Genomic DNA, 15,909 nt, shown 5'->3' on the forward strand with positions numbered 1-15,909 from the left:
CCATCGATGCCACGAATTCAAAAGTACTTTCAAATTGCAGCAGCCTTGCAGCACTCCCAAGCCATGCGCGCTCACAGGAGAGCCGAGCGTTGGCTGGGACGGAGCCAACTTTTTGATTTCTCTTCCTACTGGGCCAAACTGGTGCTTGCAAGAAATGCTAATGAGGTCTCACCCAGGGTCTCTCCTTCTTCACTGCTAAGTGTTTGCCACAGAGTGTGCTTTTGAAGAATGCCTGCACACCTGCTAGCCTCCGCTCTGCATCCCAGAGGTAGCCACAGTTCAGGGGCTTAATTATCCTTGGGAGGCTCATTCTCCAACTCAGCAAAGCACTTAAGCAGGTGTATAAACCTGAATATGCACCTGCAAAAGCTATAGCCCCTAAAGCGAACTGGGACTGGCTGCGGATGCAGTGTGACCTCAATGGCTACCTACAACCAGCCTGAGGCACCCGAGCAATGGCCACGGGGGGCACAAAGGTGCCCGTAACATGCTGGGGTTCTCTTAACCATTTCAGGCATGTCTGAGCAGCCCCAGCTGCCAAAGGCACCATGCGAGAACCAGGCTGATGAGCAGCAGCTGCAGAGCAAGGAGGGCACTGCACAACAAAAGCAGATGTTGCAAGGGGCAGACGCTGAAGTGCTTCGTCCCGGAGCCAAGGCAATGGTGGGCAGCTTGGGAAAGGACAAACAGTGTTTTCCCCAAAGTTAGGTCAAGTGCCTGGCACCCTGGGACAAGCTGCAGTGACTCCGTTAGAAGGATGCCTACAGCTCCAAGGGCAGACTTTGGCCCACCGTCTCCAGCAGACAGACAGAAACAAGATCCAGCAGCGCCAGGTATTCTCATCAGGAGTCCGACCCAGGCCGGTCCCGGGAGCTGCACAGGGTCGATGGCTTGCAATTGACAAGCACGAGGCTATTTCCTCTTTGCTGGCATTTCAATCCATACCAGCTTTTCATTCCACCATTATTTATGCCTCTGGAGAGTGGTGCCAGCGTCAAGCATCCACTTGCACATCACATCCAGCAGATACAGCCCCAGCCAAAAGCTCAGGCAATATTCTAACCCGTACGGACTCTCTCCTGCCTGGATCGGACTAGAAAACCCCGCAGTCCAAAGGCAGTGCCTTGCCGGTCCCTTGGGCCTGTCCTTGTCTGTAGGAGCAACTCGCTATTAGACTGGGCAGCATGGGAGGGACCTCCTCCTCTCTCGTGTGGAGGAGATGTGTCAAGATGATCCCCGTCATACTCTCCGCAGCCGTGCAGGCCTGGGGCCTCACTGTACCACTGGTATAGCTTGCTAGTTAGTGAGACAGTGGAACCAAGCCGGCAGCCTCCCATGCACCCCCGTGGTCTGGGGTCACCCTAGAGGCAGCCGGCCTCCATTTCCCCTCTTGGACTTTTCAAATAAAACTTCCCTCCAGGTTTTTTCTTGGGCAAAAATACCCCTTCTTGGGGCCTGAGCTTATTAATATAAAATAAACCATCAAAACCCACCACTCCCCAAACCAAGTCTAGTCCTAAGGCCACCCAACCCAAGCTTTCTCTTCCTCCTCCCAGGCCTTCCTGGCTGGGGCCTCTGCAGGCTCTCCCCTGGGGCAGGATCTCTCCCAGGCCTCCCTGCTTAGGGCAACTCCCCTGGTCTCAGATCTTCCCCGCACACTGCAGACTCGACCAATTTCTGGAGCATCGCCCGTTGTGCAGCCCCCTGCTACCCTTTCTAGAGAATTACCTGAGCCACCCCAGGGGTCCCGCACTCTGTAATCAGGGCTGGCAAGCCCCAGCCCCCTAAGGGGTGAGCCCCGGTACAGGCAGCAGCTCCCTTACTGCAGGTCCCGGATGCCCGCACCGCAGCAGCAATGCTGTGCACATGCCAGGTCTCAGCCCAGTGAAATCTCGGGGGGACGCTCCAGGGGAGGTTCCTGGGTCTCGGTGGTGCAGGGAGAAAGAAGAGACCCCAAAGAGCCTTTCCTCTTTGGAGGCTGGAGCTTACCCGGCTCTCACCTATACGAGGAATTGTGTCTCTGGGAAGAGTCCGCTAAGACTTCTATCATCTCAGGCTCAATAAGGAGCAGGAACTGTTTCTCTCCAATCAAAGCAATTCTCCCTTTCGGTTCACGGTGTTAGACCTCAGATGCCTGGCTGACCACCGCCCTGCGCTGTGTGTAAACACACAGCGCCTGCTTGATGCCAGAGTTACCTCCCTCTGGCTGTGTCTGCTGGGCCCCAGTGGAAGAGAGGGAAGGCGAGAAGTGAGGTCAGAGGGGTACCCTGTCTGCCAGAACAGCCGCTAACCCAGACACTGGAGAGACGTAAAAGTAGCGGCAGCCTCCTGAGCCCTCTGGTAAAATCCCATCCATCCCCTTTGGCCCACAGGATTTGCTTAAAGCGTGCCTATGAGAGGCCAGCTCAGTGTGATTCTCAGTGCACGGTGCTGGTCCTCAGCCAGGCGCTCGCCAAATGCCCACGCCAGGTGGCAGCTCCGCAGAGCTCGGAGTGCAGGTGCCAGGTTTGATGCCACGCAGGTCCCGGGGTGGAATTCACCCTGGCAGAGGGTAGGCTGCCTAAAGGGAGCCTCTATGACCCCTACATGCCAGGGAGGTGGCACCAGTGCATTGGTGTGGAGCGGGGTGCTGAGGGTGGGCCGTACCTCCTCAGATGTGAACCCTGAAGCAGGCCAGACTTCTACCACTGGGAACCTGGGGGGCACCACCCCCATTACCCTCACTCAGAACAAAGCCCACGGAGCCCTGCCACACCAGCATAGGGGAGCTGCAGCCTGCCTGCACCAAGAGCTGACTCTTGCTCCCGGGAGGGGCCGGGGAGCACCAGACTCCGGGTGTGCAGGGCAAACCCTAGCTTCATTCTCATGGAGACAGAATGCCCTGCTGTGAAAATGAAGCCAGCCAATGATCAATTAACAGAAACAGCCTGATAAGGCTCCTTGGCTTTTTAAAACCATCCCGCCGTGAGACAGGCGAGTCTGGCCTAAATGACTCCCCACCTCCCCCAGGAACGGTGATCTCTCGCTCTAACTCCACAGCCCCCCAAAGTCATTCTGCCTCCCCCCTGAGGCCTAAGGCTAAGTTATAAGTGAACTGATTGATGGCAAGGGGGTAGATCCTGCCACTTTTGAAACTAATCAAATGAGTCAGAAGTATCAGAGAGCCGTATACCAGTCAGGGAGCTTTTATACTGTGGAAAAGACACGGTTAATTCCAAATCTGTTCAAAAGGCTAAGGGCCTTCTCATCAGGCCAGTGTATTCTTGGGGCAAACAAGCATCTAAGAGTTAAAGCAAATTGCCCAGTTTTGCTGAAGGCTCCGGTAGGTGGTAAATACATCCCACCAGAGACTTTCAAGCCGGCCAAAAAGGTTTCAAATCAATATACTCAGACAGAAAGCGACACTGCAAATGGGCAAAGCCCCTGCATGCAAACTGCAGCTTCTCTGCTTGTGTCACAACTACAACATTGATGCAGCATCTCAGGACAGATTTTAGCAATCTACCGGCAATATAAACACACCACATACCCTCACCCACATAACCTCCTCTCCAAGGGGAAAACCAAAACCAGCAGCAGCCGCAGCCCAGCTGAGGACTGCATAATAAAGCAGCTGCTGCTCGGTATGCTTCATCTTTCAGGGCTGGAATAAATGCTGATTAAAGAGATTTCCCCCCAACATAATTAAGCCCTGCCTGATTGAAAAATGAAAAGCGGGCTTACATGTGGCTTGCTTGGAGGCTGCCTGTTCCTGCGGTTGGGCCGGGGCCTAGCTCGGGTGTAATGCTCCAGTTTCTCTCCCTCAGTTGGCAGGTCCATAAGGGATTGTGTGGGTGCAGGCTCTGGGAAAGGAAGCAAACTGCTTCCAGGCTCAGCATCCTTTGTGGAGGCAGGGCGTGACTTCAGAGAGGCACAGCTGACTGACAGCAGAGCCTGGTGAGTTCCAATCTCGTTATCTTCTGCCTCTGCCTGAAGATCGAGCTCCGACGGACCTGGGGGGGGAGAAGGTGGGGAAAACCTTTGAAAATCTGACACAGGCGGAACGCTGTCCTTGCGCAGGGTTTCCTGCCACGGGGAGATTATTACACAAGCAGCTCAGAGAGAGCCTTGCAGATCATGGCTAGCATGCTCAGTGATCCTGACACCACAGGGAAAAAATAAACCTTGCCACATAGTTTGCAAAAATGCCACGGACAGTGGGAGTACCTTGTGCATCATCCTCTTGGAACTGACTTGCTGTTAGTTCTAGGCCTGATCCTGTCAAGTCTTCCATTCACAGAACTTCCCCAGGGATCGGCGGGAGCTCATGCTCACAGGGCTGAAAGCATCCGGGCAGACTTTTGTGCGTGTCAGTAGGGCACCAGTCAGGGCTCACTCCCACTCTGGGCATGGGCAGCTGAAGAGCTGCCAGGGGAGAAATCGCAGCTCTCCTTTTAACTTTTAAGTGGACAAAACTAGCAAGACTCGATTCAAACAGAGCCCAGTTTAGCTAGGCAGCATTTGCCTCCTTCAATGAATTTTAAACACAAAATGCAGGCAGGTCATGGACCGATAACACGTGTAATGCTTTCAGTTCCAATAAGCTTGGTCTAATAGGCTAGTGTGTTAGACATAAGGTTTCCTTGTTCTGTGGCTGTACAGCACCTGACACAGTGGGGTCCTGGCTAGGGATCCCAGGCACTCTGGTAAACACAACTAATAATAAAATAATTAACAATAGTTTTACCTGTGATACCGCATTACCCTGAAACAGCGTGCACACCAATAGAGATTAATCACATCCCAGCAGAGTACCCCTGGGGGGAGCTGCAATTGGTGGGGCAGATTGACCAAGTCCCACTTCCCTGTCCCCGCTCACCTGCCTGTGCTTCAGGGGGATTCACCTCCAGAAGGGCTGGAGGGGATGCCCCGGCCTCCCACCCCCAGGGGTTCTGTTGGGGAGACACAATGTTATGCTCCTGCCAGAGAACCTGTATGGAGGAGGGCAGGTCAGGTCAGCAGTGCCCTTTGGCGGCCTGGGCCAGCACCCTCTCTCTGGAGCCTGTATGCCCACTGGCCGTGAAGAAGTTCCCATCACTTTTGCAGCCGGCTGTGGCCCGGGTTGGATCGACACCACTCAAAAACAGCTGCTCCGGAACCAGCCCACACGCCTGCCATCAGAGCCACAAGGGCAAACCCTATGCCCACACAGAGACCAGTGACTCTGATCAAACCCCATGCAGTGCTGGGGCCCACTGTGTGGCTCCAACAGCAGGATCAGGGCCTGTGTCTGCTCAGCAGCATAAGCAAGGTACCAGGGTGTGTGATTCTCCTGTGAGAGGCAACAGGCAGCCAAACTGAAGTGCTGCGCATTATCCACCCCCATTGCACGCAGACGGACAGACAGACCTCGGGAAAGCAGCCGCAACACGGCTAGTATTTCTACTGACCTGCCCACACGTACTCCAGAGAGTCCACATTGCTCAGACTATCCTGCACGGCCCTCCTTGCTATATAGAATCATAGAATCTCAGGGTTGGAAGGGACCTCAGGAGGTATCTAGTCCAACCCCCTACTCAAAGGACCAGTCCCCAACTAAATCATCCCAGCCAGGGCTTTGTCAAGCCTGACCTTAAAAACCTCTAAGGAAAGAGATTCCACCACCTCCCTAGGTAACCCACTCCAGTGCGTCACCACCCTCCTAGTGAAAAAGTTTTTCCTAATATCCAATCTAAACCTTCCCCACTGCAACTTGAGACCATTACTCCTTGTTCTGTCATCGGCCACCATTGAGAACAGTCTAGAGCCATCCTCTTTGGAACCCCCCTTCAGGTAGTTGAAAGCAGCTATCAAATCCCCCCTCATTCATCTCTTCTGCAGACTAAACAATTCCAGTTCCCTCAGCCTCTCCTCAGAAGTCATGTGCTCCAGCCCCCTAATCATTTTTGTTACCCTCCGCTGGACTCTTTCCAATTTTTCCACATCCTTCTTGTAATGTGGAGCCCAAAACTGGATACAATACTCCAGATGAGGCCTCACCAATGCTGAATAGAGGGGAATGATCACATCCCTCGATCTGCTGGCAGTGCTTGACTCATATCCAGCTTCTCGTCCACTGTAACCCCTAGGTCCTTTTCTGCAGAACTGCTGCCTAGCCATTTGGTCCCTAGTCTGTAACAGTGAATTCTTTCCTCCTAAGTGTAGGACTCTGCACTTGTCCTTGTTAAATCTGATCAGATTTCTTGTGGCCCAATCCTCTAATTTGTCTAGGCCCCTCTTTATCCTATCCCTACCCTCCAGCGTATCTACCACTCCTCCTAGTTTAGTGTCATTTGCAAACTTGATGAGGATGCAGTCCACGCCATCCTCCAGATCATTAATGAAGATATTGAACAAAACCGGCCCCAGGACCGACCCTTGAGGCACTCCGCTTGAAACCGGCTGCCAACTAGACATGGAGCTGTTGATCAATACCCATCGAGACCGATGATCTAGCCAGCTTTCTATCCACCTTATAGTCCACTCATCCAATCCATACTTTTTTAACTTGCTGGCAAGAATTCTGTGGGAGACTGTATCAAAAGCTTTGCTAAAGTCAAGGAATAACACATCCACCACTTTCCCCTCATCCACAGAGCCAGTTATCTCCTCATAGAAGACAATTAGGTTAGTCAGGCATTACTTGCCCTTGGTGAATCCATGCTGACTGTTCCTGATCACTTTCCTCTCCTCTAAGTGCTTCAGAATTGATTCCTTGAGGACCTGCTCCTTGATTTTTCCAGTGACTGAGATGAGGCTGACTGGCCTGTAGTTCCCTGGATCCTCCTCCTTCCCTTTTTAAAAGACGGGCGCTACATTAGCCTTTTTCCAGTCATCCGGGACCTCCCCCATTCGCCATGAGTTTTCAAAGATAATGGCCAATGACTCTGCAATCACATCCGCCAACTCCTTTACCATGGACTTGTGCTCATTCAGCTTTTCTAAATAGTCCTGAACCACTTCTTTCTCCACAGAGGGCTGGTCACCTTCTCCCCTTACTGTGCTGCCCATGCAGCAGTCTGGGAGCTGACCTGGTTCGTGACGACAGAGGCAAAAAAAGCATCGAGTAACATTAGCTTTTTCCACATCCTCTGTCACTAGGTTGCCTCCCTCATTCAGTAATGGGCCCACACTTTCCTTGACGTTCTTCTTGTTGCTAACATACCTGTAGAAACCCTTCCTGTTGTTCTTAACATCTCTTGCTAGCTGCAACTCCAAGTGTGATTTGGCCTTCCTGATTTCACTCCTGCAGCCTGAGCAATATTTTTATACTCCTCCCTGGTCATTTGTCCAATCTTCCACTTCTTGTAAGCTGCTTTTCTGTGTTTAAGATCAGCAAGGATTTCACTGTTAAGCCAAGCTGGTCACCTGCCACATTTACTATTCTTCCTACACATCGGGATGGTTTGTTCCTGCAACCTCAATAAGGATTCTTTAAAATACAGCCAGCTCTCCTGACTCCTTTCCCCCTCATGTTATTCTCCCAGGGGATCCTTCCAATCAGCTCCCTGAGGGAGTAAAAGTCTGCTTTTCTGAAATCCAGGGTCTATATTCTGCTGCTCTCCTTTCTTCCTTGTGTCAGGATCCTGAACTCGACCATCTCATGGTTACTGCCTCCCAGGTTCCCATCCACTTTTGCTTCCCCTACTAATTCTTCTCAGTTTGTAAGCAACCGGTCAAGAAGAGCTCTGCCCCTAGTTGGTTCCTCCAGCACTTGCACCAGGAAATTGTCCCCTACACTCTCCAAAAACTTCCTGGATTGTCTGTGCACCGCTGTATTGCTCTCCCAACAGATATCAGGGTGATTGAAGTCTCCCATGAGAACCAGGGCCTGCGATCTAGTAACTTCTGCTAGTTGCCGGAAGAAAGCCTCATCCACCTCATCCCCCTTGTCTGGTGGTCTATAGCAGACTCCCACCACAACATCTCCTTGTTGCTCACACTTCTAAACTTAATCTAGAGACTCTCAGGTTTTTCTGCAGTTTCATACTGGAGTTAAACATGCAGTTAAACACCGACGTGTGACTGTGCGTGATCAGCTCTGCACTAATGCAGCGCTAAGTGGGAGATCAGAGGCCTAGGGCAGCCAGAAGGGAGGGGCCACTAGCAGGCAGGGCATTTCCTTGCTGGGTTCAATGGCGTTTGCTTTCTTAAGTCAGTCCCTTCCTCACCTGTAGCCAGCTGGTGGGGATCGAGAGAGAGACCGGTTCCAGGAGGGGAGCGGGAGCTGGGGCTCCCGCTGCTGGGGCCACCAGAACCATTCCCAAATGAGCCAGCAGCTCTCATGAGGAGGGAGAGAGGGTCCGTGCCTGACTGAGCTGCCATGCCAGTGCAGAGAGCTAGCGTTGCAAGCCCCCTGGATAGGGGGCACATCTTCTAATCCAGGCACTCCAGTGCCGCATATGAGGGCTCCAGCAGGCACCACAGACTGGCCTGATGCCTTAGGGTAGCCCATTCAGGGGTCCAGTCTTGGCAGGAACGGTTTGCAGCTGAGTGGCTGATGCTACACTGAGAATGCTCCATGTAGAAAGAACCTTCTCTGCCCTGGCAGCCATCTCACCCTGCCTGCACCTGCAGTTCCACATGGTGTATTATGTACAAAGAGCCCATCAGGGCTAGGAACATGGAGCGATGGATTCTGGCACTAGACTGGGATAAGAGGGCAGGTCCTCGCATGGATCAGTAACTGGTTAAAAGATAGGAAACAAAGGGTAGGAAAAATGGTCAGTTCTCAGAATGGAGAGAGGTAAATAGTGGTGTGTCCCTCAGGGTCTGTACTGGGCCCAGTCCTATTTAACATATTCATAAATGATCTGAAAAAGGGGTAAACAGAGAGGTGACAACGTTTGCAGATGATACAAAACTACTCAAGATAATTAAGTCCAAAGCAGACTGCGAAGAGCTACAAAGGGATCTCACAGACTGGGTGACTGGGCAACAAAATGAGAGATGAAATTCAATGTTGATAAATGCAAAGTAATCCACATTGGAAAACATAATCCCAACTACACATATAAAATGGGGTCTGAATTAGCTGTTACCACTCAAGAAAGAGATGTTGGAGTCATTGTGGATAGTTCTCTGAAAACATCCACTCAGTGTGCAGTGGCAGTCAAAAAAGTGAACAGAATGTTAGGAACCATTAATAAAGGGATAGACAAGAAGACAAAAAATATCATATTGCCTCTCTATAAATCCATGGTACGCCCACATCTTGATACTGCGCACAGTTCTGGTCACCCCATCTCAAAAAAGCTATATTAGAACTGGAAAAGATACAGAGAAGGGCAACAAAAATAATTCAGGGTACAGAACAGCTTCCATATGAGGAGAGATTAATAAGACTGGGAATGTTCATCTTGGAAAGGAGACAACTAAGAGGGGGATGAGAGAGGTCTATAAAATTGCGACTGGTGTGGAAAAAGTGGATCAAGAAGTGCTATTTACCCCTTCACACAACACAAGAACCCAGGGGCCACCCACTGAAATGAACAGCCAGCAGATATAAAGCAAACAAAAGGAAGTTCTTCTGAAACAGCACAGTCAGTCTGTGGAACTTGTTGCCTGGGGATGTTGTAAAGGCCAAAAGTATAACTGGGTTCTAAAAAGAATTAGCCAAGATGGTCAGGGATGCAACCCAATGCTCTGCGTGTCCCTAGCCTGTGACTGCCAGAAGCTGGGAGTGGACAACAGGGGATGGATCACTCGATGATTCCCTGTTCTGTTCATGCCCCCTGAAGCACCTGGCATCAGAAGACAGGACACTGGGCTAGATGGACCATTGGTCTGACCCAGTACAGCTGTTCTGATGTTCCTTATAACTGGCAGGTGCAAGTTTAGGGGGCTAATGGAGCTCACAGGCCCAAGTGACCTCTATTTCCTCCTTTAACATCCCAGGTTCCACCTTCCAGTTAGGGTGACCAGATGTCCCGATTTTATAGAGACAATCCCGATATTTGGGGCTTTTTCTTATATAGGTGCCTATTACCCCCCACCTCCTGTCCCAATTTTTCACACTTGCTATCTGGTCACCCTACTTCCAGTTGGCAGGTTGCTTCTTCCCAGAGGGCAAGGGCCTCCATTCACTCCCTCTCCTACAGGCTGGGCACACTGCCTCCACGACCTTTGCCAGCCTACGCAGGGAGATGCAAAGAGAAGCCCGTTCCCCACAGAGCAGGGACCAGCACCCCCACCCAGCAGCCCCACTGGAATGAGTTTAACCCCTGCGCCCCGTTGTGTCCCACTCACCAGCGAAAGAGACTCTCTGCCCTTTGGGAGAGAACGGAAGGTGCCGAGAGCTTCGTCAGCTCCTTGTTTTTAGAGGCAGGATTATACCCAGTACTTGTAGCTGTGAATGTTTGAACACCAGAGCCTGGTCTCCCAGGTAGGTGGGCAGTAAGAGGAGCCACAGGTGCTCCACCTGACTGCTGTCTTCTAGCTGGTTGTGGTAACACCAAGACCCCATGTGCTAGAAATGGTACATGGCCTAGCTATGCTGCCCCATTGCAGTACATATCCAGAAGTCTACAAGCTGCCGGGCCAGCCAACCCCACTCCCCAAGCACAGTCCCCGACTCTGGAGCAGAAGGAGCTAGACCCATGTGTAGGAAGCTTGTTAGCCAACTGGCTCATCCTGGATATTGCCTGCACCTGCAGGGACAATGCTAACAGATATGGCATGATCTGGTCCTTTGCAGAGTTTTCCTGTCACAGCCCAAACTCAAGTAACAAAAGGTTTTTGGGGAAAAACGAGAGCAGAAACCTTGGAAATCTGACAAGAAAACGCCCCCGAGCCGCCGTGGGAATAAACACCCTGCAGCATGAGCGCATTGCCACGGAGACCCAGGCAGAAAGCTGAGTGGAAATCCAGGGAAGGTAAATCTGGACACTGTGGATGCTGCGCAGCTGAGGGCACGTGGCAGAGTCGGTGCCTGTTGTTAGAGCAGCGCGGGCTAGGCAGCATTCTGGCTGCTTTTCTTTGCATTACAGAGGCTGCTGCTAGCTCTGGATTTCCTCACTGTGTGCTGGGGCCTATTCAGGGCCCCAATGGTCAACACTCTCTCCCACGGTGGGGCCCATGATGCTGTCACTGGGCTGGGCGATACACGGCCAGCGAATCCCTCCGGAGCCAGACTCGGAATCACGCCAGGATCAGACCCCGCTTCGCCCAAACATCCGGGTCCTGACGGATAATGAGACAGAGTCGCAGGAAGGGTCATAGCCAACATCATCCTCCTCATTGCTCCAGTGAGCTCCTGTCAAGCGATCCTGTCTCCAGGAGGCTGGCTTCTCAGCACAGACTGCCAGGGCTGCAGCACCCCATGGCAAGGCACAGCATACAGGGAAGGGGAGGGCAGGCCAAATGCCATCAGATGCTGCCTCTTTCACTGACATTTTTGGGAACCATCTCCACTGGGTTTGCTCGCCCATGAGCTTGGAAAACCGCTGGAGCGAAGGCAGAACGTGGAACCTTCTACAAGCAATTCCTGGATTTATCCTTGCATCACCATGAAACAAGGAGCCACAACTGTTTGACAGTTGCCCCAAAAGACAAAGTGCCATGCACTCAGCGGATATCCCCAGGAATGGTCCCACACCCCTATTCCCAGCTGCTGGATTTGCAGTGAAACCCCTTGAGTTCACTAAGGTGTGTGAGTCTGAGAGATTCACATGCACCCAACCTCCCTGTTGGCTCATTTATTCCATCACATGGGCAGAATAAATGATGGACACTGTTCTGTGGGCAGGACACCAATAACTGGGGTTCAGGGCTAACCCTCCCCCCATCAGGCCCAGATCGGGGAGCTGGGGGCAGCAGGAGCCTGAAGAAGCAGCGGCTTGGGGTGTAGGCTGCAGAGAACCCGTCACACACAGGGGATTCCACTCCTTGGAGAGGGACGCATGCAGCTCGAGCCCGGGACGTTTGCAATCCTGGCACAGCCAAACCTTCTCCTTTCACTGCAAAGCAACAGGTCAGAGCTTCACAGGGGAGCCCGGCCAGTCCTTCCTCCCTCTAGCTCTGAGAGCCCTTGGTGGAGGTTCTGCTCCTGTTACATTGCAGCAGATAGTGACTCCGGGCGACACACAAAGCTGTCGGGTGAGGACATTCATACAGGATGTTTTGTCTGTTGAAAGCCTCCCTTTAAGGAAATCCATTTTTCCAGCTGGCCGGGTTCTGTGGCAATAACGCCTGGGGCTCACCTGCTACAAACCTCCCTGTGCTCTCTCTGCGCTGCAATCGGAGGGTGACTGTAGCCCAGGCAGGCATGGGCTTTGGTCAAACCAGCTCACTAAAAACAGCAACATAGCCACAGTGGCATGGTGATGGCATGAGCTAGCCATCCGGGTACGTGCCCAGGGTCCCAGATTGGTACACAGACAGCTAAGCTGGGCCGGCACAGCTACGCTATTTTTAGCAAGTTGGCTCAGTCAGAGCTAGCTCAGGTCTGCTACACATGCTGCAAACACACCTGTGATTGCTGCGTAGCCAGACTTAAGGGATGGAGTGGATTGTTAGCACACAGCCTGGAAACAGGCCACTCAGTCCCCGTCTGGAGACAGGACACATACAGCTACGGAGAGAAATGGTCTCAACAAAGCCACCAGGCTGGCTCTGTTCTCACAGACCCCTGCTCCCAGGGCAGGATGCCCAATGCCAGGGTACCGGGGGGCTGCTCGCATGGCTCTCTGGTTTGGGACTCTACCTACCAGCTGATGGAAGGTTTAGGCCCGGTTTTGTGCCTGGGAAGGGGAAAGAATCAGGTGAGTTTGTCCACCCCTAGCCACCCCCTCGGCTCAAAATTGAGCAATGAATTCTGGGAAGCACAGTCTCCATGGGTTTCCCCTCCGAATGGAAGGTGAACAAGGGGGCAGGTAGCTCAGGGTCACACTCTGGCCGCCTCTGCCCTGGTCTCCTCTGAGGTGAGGCCCAGCCAGACATCTCTGAGCAGCACGACCTGGAGCTGACAAAAGCTTCTCTGCTAGAGTCGCCATGGAGAGATGTCAGCCACGCCCATCCCTCCCGAGCACCCCAGCTTCTTGGCATGTGTTCTACCATCGTTTGAGACTCATCCGCTTGATCTACACGGTGCACTGGACAGACCTTCCCCTCAGAGCAGGGAAGTAGTAACATCTCCCTGCAACTGCCCGTGGACTAAATCAGAAAAAGCTTATTTCCACAGTCTCAGTCAATGTGAAATGCTCCCCCGTGGGACAAAGCATTAGCAGAGATTTTCAGATTCTCCCAAGCCCTAAATGAACTTGGGGCTCCAGCAGGCAGCAACGGGGCTCAGCGGTAGGGCTGCATGGCTTAGGAAGTCTCTCTCCTTGCCCCAGAGCAGAGCCATGAGTCACAAAGGCCTCACACGGGGTTATTACTCAGAGACAGCTAAAAACCGCATGTGCACCTTTCAAAACAGATATTCATGGGGCTGCCCCAGGGCATCCTGGGAAAGGAGGTGTTTCATCTCATTTCACAATTCCTTACAGTAGCTCCAGTCACTGTCCCCAGGCACTTTATGCTAAACAAGGAGCCGGCATTTCCTACTACTCCTCCCCATGAATTCAAGGGGAACTTAAAACCATTCCTCGCAGCATGGGGCAGGTGGACCAACTGGGCCAGCAGGACCCCACATGGGCGGTGATGCCAGCACTGTCCCAGGCTGACTGGCACCAAGCCCGCTGCTGATCCGGAGGCCTGGAGGCTAAACCATGCTAAAATATGGGGCTGTGACCACAAGGTGTTGAGGGAGCCTTTGGGGACAATGCAGACCAATATATGCAGGCAACAAGACGTTAGTCTGTCAGTCACAGAAGCACAGCTTTGATCTGCTGGGTTTGTTCGCACAAAAGAGAGATACCAGGTTCATTCTGTCCCACAGATAATATGGAGTTTGGCTCTCCAGAACCAGGAGAACCGAGCGAGCTGGTGGAAAGGCAAATTTCAAGTGAGATCCCTTCCCAGATCTGCATCCACATGGTGCCAACAAGCCTGTGGGTAATTCTGACATGGCTCGGGTGTCTTGTCACAACGTGACTCAAAAGCAACACCTGGTGTGAGGCTGTCAGTGAAACCGGTGATGCCAAAGCCCAAGACAGCCGGGGCAGAGGGCTTAGTGCTGTTCCTGCTGGAGTCAATGGGAGTTTTACAATTGGAGCAGGATTAGATCCAGATGCGGCAAGTCACCAAAAAGCTCTTCAATGGAGAAGCAGCCTGAGTCTGGTTCAGGGGCTGGGCAATGTCTGCGCCAACCAGACCGCACTAGGCATCAAAAGTCAGGCCCACCCCATATCTAGCTGGCTGCCCACGGGAAACAAACCTGCAGTCTTAGGGCAGTCTCTAGAGTCCATAACTGAAAGGCACCACGACGAACCTCACCGAGGAGACCAAGAGCTGAACACCAGCCGCGCTGGGTGGCAGGACACTGTCACTGGCACCACCATCCTAGGACTGCTCCACAGCTGGCCAGGGGCTGGGACTTTGTCTCACTCCCATGTGCATACCCTGGCAGAGTTCCGCTGGGCAACATTCACGGCCCCCGGGACTCCTCTTTAGGGCAGCAGGCGTTCTCCGGGCCTCTGTGCTCAGTGTCCCTGTATTCTGACTATCTGACCTGCACCCCCATCCCTCTTTGGCCAGAGTCTGTCTCCTGTCCTCAGTTAGGTTCTGTGGCTGCTCCCTCCACTCGCCCTCCCTTGGACACCTGCACTGCCAGGGATTGATGACAGACACCTGGATATTATCTGTGATGCCACAATGGACTCCTACATATGACCAACCCTGCAGATGTCAGAGTAGCCACTGACTCACAGCAAGACACAGTTGTAAGCGGAGAACGTCTCTGTATCGGCCTTACTTCTCATGGTGGGCGTGGGCCGGATGCTCCTGAAGTGCTTGTTTTTCCTCCTCAGAGCCGTCTTATACTGCAGAGAGAGGTGGAGATGTTGCTTTTCAGTGTGCAGTGCTCTGCAAAACGTACACGGGGCTAACTGCAAGTGGAAAGCGAGTCCATTCACCATCCTCCGATAACCAGGCCTTGGAGGGGGCTGAGACGGCAAAAGTCACGATTACAAACCAATTCTGGCGGCTGTGTTACAGGCTTCGGGCCTGATACATCTGCATTTTAAAATGGGCTCCGAATGCACAGTTAGCTACACGTGCACAGCATCCGAATGGACCAGGGCTTACTCCACACCCAGATGGGATGAGGACTGGTCACACCTGAAACCTACGGCTCTTGGATCTTGTCACCACACCGTATCTACACAGACCCCCCCAGAGCTGCTGCAGGTCCCTGTGGCTGAAAACATTTCTCCCTGCTTGGCTGCTGCATCTGAGGACTACATGGCAATTTCTCAGGGCCATTTCTGATGCTAGAACCTGTCAAAAGCCACCTGCAGCAAACACAGGTCATTTTGTGCCTAACTTCTCAAAGCCAATGGAGTTTGATCCTGGCCCAGGAACGCAATAAAAACCCAATCGCTCCCAGAGAACCACCCAAATCTATGAACAATTATACCAGCAGTTATTTTAATTGTCTTCATCTGGACAGATCAGCAGCCCTTGAGCACAATAAATATTGCTCAGAGCTCAGGGAAAGGTTTAACATCTCCTTCTACTGGATCCTGATTTAATACCTTTAACCAACTGTGTCAGCCTGGACATCAGCATGAAGGGGAGAGAAGGAAACCAAGCCATACCTCCTCAGCTGCAAAGCTTTGCTCAGCAACATCCAGCAGATTCCTGCTCTTCTTTAGCAGAAAATCCTCCTCCTCAGTATTGTCTGTCGGTAGCATATGAAGATCCGGAGTTTGCTTGGGGAGATTTTCTGCCTAAAACCATTAGGTAGCACTTAAATTATTCCCCTGATGAAGCATGGCAGGGCACATTCAT

At 52.4% G+C, this 15,909-nt stretch overlaps 1 protein-coding gene across 1 annotated transcript in view; it reads right to left on the reverse strand.

The window, feature by feature from the left end:
• Positions 1–15,909, reverse strand: part of CARMIL2 (capping protein regulator and myosin 1 linker 2) — a 130,226-nt gene that overhangs the window by 37,277 nt on the left and 77,040 nt on the right. Inside the window, exons 30-32 of the mRNA XM_030581180.1 lie at positions 15,717–15,848; positions 14,873–14,939; positions 3,724–3,992 (exon numbers count right to left, since the gene is read on the reverse strand). Coding sequence (XP_030437040.1) covers positions 3,724–3,992; positions 14,873–14,939; positions 15,717–15,848 — 468 coding nt within the window. The remainder of the gene's footprint in view (positions 1–3,723; positions 3,993–14,872; positions 14,940–15,716; positions 15,849–15,909) is intronic.

The sequence above is a fragment of the Gopherus evgoodei genome, chromosome 12 (genome assembly GCF_007399415.2).
Source record: "Gopherus evgoodei ecotype Sinaloan lineage chromosome 12, rGopEvg1_v1.p, whole genome shotgun sequence".
Lineage (NCBI taxonomy): Eukaryota > Metazoa > Chordata > Testudines > Testudinidae > Gopherus > Gopherus evgoodei.